The 7,153-nt window shown below is 51.2% G+C and overlaps 1 protein-coding gene across 1 annotated transcript; it reads right to left on the bottom strand.

Moving 5' to 3' along the window:
* Positions 1 to 3,252: 3,252 nt before the first annotated feature.
* LOC102087790 (olfactory receptor 14A16) lies at positions 3,253 to 7,153 on the bottom strand. The gene is made up of 2 exons (XM_065070029.1): positions 6,888 to 7,153; positions 3,253 to 4,612 (listed from the first exon to the last, which is right to left on the bottom strand). The coding sequence occupies exon 2, from the start codon at positions 4,596 to 4,598 to the stop codon at positions 3,630 to 3,632; it is 969 nt and encodes a 322-aa protein (XP_064926101.1). The 5' UTR covers positions 4,599 to 4,612; positions 6,888 to 7,153; the 3' UTR covers positions 3,253 to 3,629.

Raw genomic sequence — 7,153 nt, 5'->3', positions numbered from 1 at the left:
GGTGTATCTGCAATGGATAAAGAACTGGCTGGATGTCTGGGCCCAAAGAGTTGTGGTGAACGGAACCAAATCCAGTTGGTGGCCGGTCACTAGTGGTGTTCCCCAGGGTTTGGTATTGGGGTCAGTTCTGTTTAATCTCTTTATCAATGATCTGGATGAAGGGACTGAGTGCACCCTCAGTAAGTTTGCAGATGACACCGAAATGGGTGGGAGTGTTGATCTGCTGAAGAGTGGGAAGGCTCTACAGAGGGATCTGAACCAGCTGGATCACTGGGCTGAGACCAGTTGTGTGAGGTTTAACAAGGACAAGTGCCAGGTCCTGCACTTGGGTCAGAACAACCCCAGGCAACGCTACAGGCTCAGGAAAGAGTAGCTGGAAAGTTGACTGGCAGAGAGGGATCTGAGGGTGTTGATTGACAGCAGCTGAACATGAGCCAGCATGTGCCCAGATGGCCAAAAAGGCCACCAGTACCCTGACTTGTATCAGGAATAGTGTGGCCAGCAGGACTTGAGAAGTGATTATCCCCTTGTACTGTGGTCAGTTTTATGCCCCTCATGACAAGGAAGATGCTGGTGCTGGAGAGAGATCAGAGGAGGGTGGCAAGGCTGGTGAAGGGGCTGGAGCACAAGTCTTATGAGGAGCAGCTGAGGGACCTTGGGGGATTTAGTCTGGAGATAAGGAGGCTGAGGAGAGACCTTATCATTCTCTACAACTATCAGAAAGGAGATTGTAGCATGGAGGGTGTTGGTCTCTTCTCCCAAGTAACAAGTGATAGGACAAGAGGAAATGGCCTCAAGTGGTGCCAGGGAAGGTTCAGATTGGATATTAAGAAACATTTCTTCACAGAAAGGGTTTTGAAGCAATGGAACAGACTACCCAGTGAGGTGGTAAAGTCACCATCCCTGAAGGTGTTTAAAAGACGTGTAGATGAGGTTCTTAGGGACATGGTTTAGTGCCAGATTTAGGTTACGGTGGGACTCTGATTTTAAGCATCTCTTCCAACCACAATTATTCTATGATAAGTCATTTTTGATATTTTCTTTCTCAGAGGACCATGCAATCTCCCTGAGAACCATGACTTTTCTGAGGTGTTTGAGAGATGTCTCACAGTGACACAAGCCAATTCCACCAGCACCTTACTGTTCCTTCCCACACCAAGAGTGTTCTCCATATCCTGAACTTCCAGGTGAGTTTCTGGGACACAGCAAATGCTGTCCAGGTCCTCTGGGCCTGTTCAGAAGAGAACAGCAGGCCAACATGTTGATGGGCTCTTTGTGCACCTCCAAGCTTTACTGACCAATTTTCTCTGTGCTCCACTTCTGCCCAACCTTTCTGGTCCTTAAGCTGTGTATGAGGGGATTGAGCATGGATGTGAGGATGGTGTAGAAAAAAAGGCTTTGTCAAACTGTCTTGGGAGGGCTGTTCTGGGCATTCCACAGTGAAGGATGAGATTGCTTTAGAAAACAGTGGCCTTGGTGAGAGGAGGTGGTGGAGGGCCTGTCTACACTGGGGTAGAGAGCAGTGATACATTCATGGGATACCCATGTGAACAGGAAGGGGAGAATCGGCTCTAAAATGTAAACAATGCATGCAAGAGTTGTAGGAAAGAGTCCTAACATGTCTGTGAGCAGAGGCAATGCTGTCATCAGCCACGAAGCTGGGTAGCAACTGGGTCCGGGTGGTGCAGCTGCAGCAGGTCTCCAGGGAGGACACAAGGACCTTGGTTCAAGGAAGCACATTGTAGTGCTACATTTAGGTAGTTTCTCAGGGAAGTTACTCTCAACATGAAGTGACCTGTCCCACAGGCCTCCATGGCCTCTGCAGCAATAGCTGATGGCATTTGTGCTTATTATAGGACATGTTCCCCCACATAGGATGTGCATGCTCACATCTCATCTGGGTGCACACCTGGACTTCTGACCTAGTGTCCTTCCATATAGGTCTCCCAGCTGTGGTGAGAAGACAACGATCAAAATGGTGGTTCCAAGAGAGAACAGCCCCAAGCTGGTACCCAGCAGCATGACAGGCTATTTCCATGTCTTTCTTGCACACACACTGTGCCCTGCTCTTCTCCTGGGACATCCCTTCTCCCCACAGAGTGCACCTGGACTGGCCTGGCCAGCCATTCCTGCATCCTCTCCCCATGTCCCCCACAGCCCTGAAGTTGGAGATTTTGCTCTGTAGCTCAAGTGGGCTGTGGTGTGTGGACTGTGGTGACTCTGCAGGGTCATACTGGTCACGCTGGGAGGCAGACCCAACTGACGGTGGCCACTGCCACTGACCACCTCCACTCAAGCTGGCTATGGAGGGTGCTCAGAGTGACTCAGACTTGTTCACCATCTGCATGGGTGCTGGCTACCAACAAGCAACACCTGAACCAGCCCTAAGTGTCACGAAAAGTGCACTGGGACCCTAATGTCATCACACTGAGCCCACAGAGTAAAAAGCAAAGCAATGAGCCTCTTGAGAGTCTATTTCTTAGGCATGTTCTTTAGAACAACTTTGGAAGAACCTTCAGACACTGTGCAAAGAGACCCTCTTGCTGATAGAGATGCTGATTGTCGTGGTTTGATCGTGGGGGGACAATCAAAACCGTGACAGATGGTTTCCCTTCACCCTTTATCCCCCTTCCCCCTTCAGGCCGCCCCCCCCTCTCTCCTTCCCCCTCCTTCTCACTAGGATTTCGGGAGAACAGGAAAAGAGAAAAGTAAAGGAAAAGAGAAAAGTAAAGGAAAAGAGAATTGGGAAACTTGAAAATGTTTACTAAGACTAGGAAAACGAACACAGAGAAAAATAACACAGAAACAAATATTGTAAAACCAGTCCTGAATTCCAGCAAGATCCCACAGTTGAACTGGAAACAGCACGAGATCTCCGCTTGCAGGAACAGCAGAATGAAGGAAAGCGGTCCGATGAAAAAGAACCAACCTACTAAGCAGCCGATGCAAAGAAAGAGAGCAAGCTAGTCCACGTGCTCTGCTTTTATATACACGAAATCGTGAATGGGATGGAATACCCCTATTGGTCAGTTCGTGGCCACATGACTTGGGCCAGTTCCTTCCATTGCTTCCCCCCACCTCGGCTTCAGCCCAAAATGGGGGGGTCACAGCACCAGGTCACTGATATGGAATCCAGTTCTGTTACAGAAATGCCCATTGCCTGTCCCTGCCTGCACACATGGGACTGCCACACCACAGGACTGTGACCAAGCCTCAGGAGCACTCAGGCCTTACACCGACACTAGGGCTGAGAAGGAGAGTGGGGAAGGGGAAAGAGAACAAACCAAGAGAGAACAAGGCTGGTGCTCCCTGGCAGAGCTTCTGTGCTGGGATCTTTGTATTCAGTTTCACAAAGGTCTCAGAGGAAGGATCTCAGACAAACAATTCACTGCAGGGTCCTTTATTTTGTTTATATGCACAGAGAGCACGACTTCTCATTTACACAGTCTGTGACTCAAACTATAAATGTAGATGTTGAATTAAAAGTCAGATGGATAATGACTTTTTTTCGTGGACAATATCATCACATTTAAAAAAAAAAAGCAAAACCAAACAACCCTCTCCCCAGCTACAAACAGTAATCTACAACTACAAGATATACAAAAGAGAGACTGTCATGAGTTATACCATCAGTGATGTGCAGAAGATGGGCAGTTTATTGCTTTTGAAAAGCATCCAGCTATTAGTTTCCTCAGGGCATCCTTGAGCTCCTGGTTCCTCATGCTGTAGATGAGGGGGTTCACTGCTGGAGGCACCACTGAGTACAGAACAGAAACCACCAGGTTCAGGGATGGGGAAGAGACGGAGGGGGGCTTCAGGTAGGTAAACGTGCCAGTGATGATATCTAGGGAGATCACAGCCAGGTGAGGGAGGCACGTGGAAAAGGCTTTGTGCCGTCCCTGCTCAGAGGGGATCCTCAGCACGGCCCTGAAGATCTGCACATAGGACACCACTATGAAAACAAAAGAGATTAATATTACTGAGATACTAACCAGAAGAAGCCCAAACTCCCTGAGGTAGGAGTCTGAGCAGGAGAGCTTGAGGATCTGGGGGACTTCACAGAAGAACTGGTCCACAGCATTGCTCGTGCACAGTGGCAGTGAAAACGTATTGGCCGTGTGCAGCAGAGCATTGAGAAACCCAGTGGCCCAGGCAGCTGCTGCCATGTGCACACAAGCTCTGCTGCCCAGGAGGGTCCCGTAGTGCAGGGGTTTGCAGATGGCAATGTAGCGGTCATAGGCCATGATGGTGAGAAGAGAAAATTCTGCTGTAGCAGAGAAAAAATAAAAAAAGACCTGTGCAGCACATCCTGCATAGGAGATAGCCCAGGTGTCCCAGAGGGAATTGGCCATGGACTTGGGGACAGTGGTAGAGATGGAGCCCAGGTCGAGCATGGAGAGGTTGAGCAGGAAGAAGTACATGGGGGTGTGGAGGTGCTGGTCACAGGCTATGGTGGTGATGATGAGGCCGTTGCTCAGGAGGGCAGCCAGGTAGATGCCCAGGAAGAGCCAGAAGTGCAAGAGCTGCAGCTCCCGTGTGTCTGTGAATGCCAGGAGGAGGAACTCTGTCAAGGAGCTGCTGTTGGACATTTTCCACATTTGAGCATGGGGCACTGTCACAGGAGGAAAAGACAGTGACAAGTTACAGGATACTTCTCTGAACAAAATCAAAGCCATTTCTCATGCACCCTCCCCCTGCTCCACACCCCCTTGTCCTTTTCCAGACCTTCCTTCAGCTCCGTGTCTGAGCCCTGGGTGGTGCTGGCTGGAGGTGCCGTGAGGAGCAGGGCCTGTGCCCGCTGGCTGCCGAGGAGTCAGCCCTGCTCTGCAGCAGGGGGCATGGGAACGGGGGAGCAGCAGCCAGTCCTGGGGTTCAACCTTGTCAGATGGAACGACTCATCATGCAGATGGCTTGTCAACATCTGCACTTCAGTGATAAGGAGCTGAGATGGCAAGGCAGGCACTTTGAGGGGTTTTGCTTTCTTATGGCTCCTTCTGCCCTCCCACCCAGGAGAGTGTTCTTAGGTGTCAGAAACCCTCAGCATTTCTGTTGCACTCAGGGAGAACAGAGCAAGTCCTGCGAGGCAAGAGGATGCCTGTGGCTTAGTGCAGAGTGAGGGAAGCTGGTTTGTCCCTCCGTATTGCTCCCAGCTGCTCTGGGCTTGCACCTTTCTGAGATGGAGGCTGATCACACCCCCATGTTACCCTGAAAAGCCACCAGGCACTGCTGAGAGAAGAGGAAACCACCTCAGACCATGATATATCTCACCCTTTCCTTAAGGTCTCAGCATCCCACATTCAGCTCATTTCACAAACGCAACAGTGTTTTGTCCATCATAGCATCTCTGTGCTTATGTGTGGGGAATTCAGATAACACAAAGATGCTGTAGGATGGGCTTTCATCCTGGAGTGAAGCTCACAGCTTAGAAGGAAACTTCAAGGAGACAGCAAACTGTCTTAATGATGGCATTTAATTCAGGGAGATTCAGCTCATTCCCCAGCCCCACAGACTGCATTTCCCACAGCCCCACAGGTCAGAGGAAAGCTGGGACACGGGTTCCCATGGACACACCTGCAGGAAAGGACCCACAAGATCAGGCTGTGACTCTGCAGCTGAAACTGCCATCCCCAGAGAGCCTGACAGCAAGAACAGGATCACAGCAACAGAACACAGAGCAGTGGAGCAAGAAGGAAAATGCAGTGAGGGTGGGTGTGAGAGAGGCCAGGGCAGAGGCAGCCGGGCACTCAGACAGCGTCACCCTTCCCCAGCTGTGCAGCCACCTTCCAGACACCAACCTTGCCAGGCAGCTGCTCTCAGCCCCTGTGCTCTGCAGAGGAACTGGAGCTCTGGCTGCACAGGAGCTGCTTCATGCCTTGGAGCCCCGGCCCTGAGGGCAGAGACTTTGCTGGGGGTAGAGGGGGCGAGGGGGCTGCTCAGAGGAGGGGTCTGCACTGCAGGGGATCAAAGGGAGTTTTCAGAATTCTTCCTCCAACAACATTTCTGGGTTTAATTCCTTTCCTTCCCATATCACATTCCTGCTGTCTGGAGATTTTCCTCCTTGGAGATGTTTCCCTGTCCCATGTCTTTTGCATGTCAATGCTCACAGAACCCATCCCACCCTCTGTGCCCTCACTCTGGCTCTACCGACACCTGCCTGTTTACAGGACAGTGCCTGGGCACATCTTCTTGTTTGCAGGTTAGAAGAAAACACAGGTCAGACTAAGCTGGATGTGTCCAGCAAATGTGATGCTGGTGCAGGCCACAGGCAGAGGAGTGGCTGAAGGGAGGTTACAAGGCTTCTGGCAAACATATTGATCACTCGGAATTGCAGTTCAGGAGTCTCAGTGACTTCTTAAAACTAGAGAGCTCCTTTTCTATGTATTCTTTTATCCCCAGCCTCTTCCAACCCCAATCCCAACCCTCCTGAAACGACAGAGTCTCTAGAGCTCCTTATCTTCATAGTAATCCCTGCATAGATTTTTCTTTGAAACCTCCTATAGTAAATACTCTGGGGTGATCTTAAGCTGTGAGCAACCTTGACCCACGCAGCACCCTCTTAACAGCAGAAGGACCCTGCCCTGCCAGGGGTCCCTCCTTCCACCCAGAGCTTCTCCCCACAGCACCGTGGGGATCTCCCCCGGCAGGCTGAGCGCTGACCCTGGCAGGTGGCAGAGTCCCTGTCCCGGCACAGCCCTGGGGTGCAGGGACCCTGCTGTGCAGGACAGCCCTGGGCACCCCTGGGTACACATTTACATTTACACCCCTGCAGCTATCCTTGGGAGAAGGCAGCCATCATGCCCTGTCCCTCTGAAGGTGCAGATGACAATGGCCGCTTTACAGCACATCCTCCTCCTCTACATCAGAGAATCTCTGAGAGTTGTACTTACGTCTCTTGTAGGCTCTGCAATCTGCCAGCTTTAGGAGATCCTACCATGATTTGCAGATGAAATGCCTTCCAGCCACAGAATTAATACCTGTGAAGATTTCATTTCCAGTGAGTTCTCAGCATCCTCCCACCCCACGTTGCCTTTCCCCTCTCTGTCTCTGGCTCCTCTCCCCTCGGTGCTGCAGGCAGAGCCCTCATCCCTGCTGCGTGTGCAGAGGAGCTGCTCCTGGGCAGAGCTGTCTCTCTGCAGCGCTGCCGCTGCCATGA

Source organism: Columba livia, chromosome 7 (genome assembly GCF_036013475.1).
Source record: "Columba livia isolate bColLiv1 breed racing homer chromosome 7, bColLiv1.pat.W.v2, whole genome shotgun sequence".
Taxonomy (NCBI): Eukaryota; Metazoa; Chordata; class Aves; order Columbiformes; family Columbidae; genus Columba; species Columba livia.
The sequence above is the reverse complement of the archived record's forward strand: the minus strand, read 5'-3'. Positions and strand labels throughout refer to the sequence as shown.

Excerpts from the sequence above, each read along its gene's own strand:
- LOC102087790 (XM_065070029.1), bottom strand. The coding sequence starts at position 4,598 with ATGTGGAAAATGTCCAACAGCAGCTCCTTGACAGAGTTCCTCCTCCTG.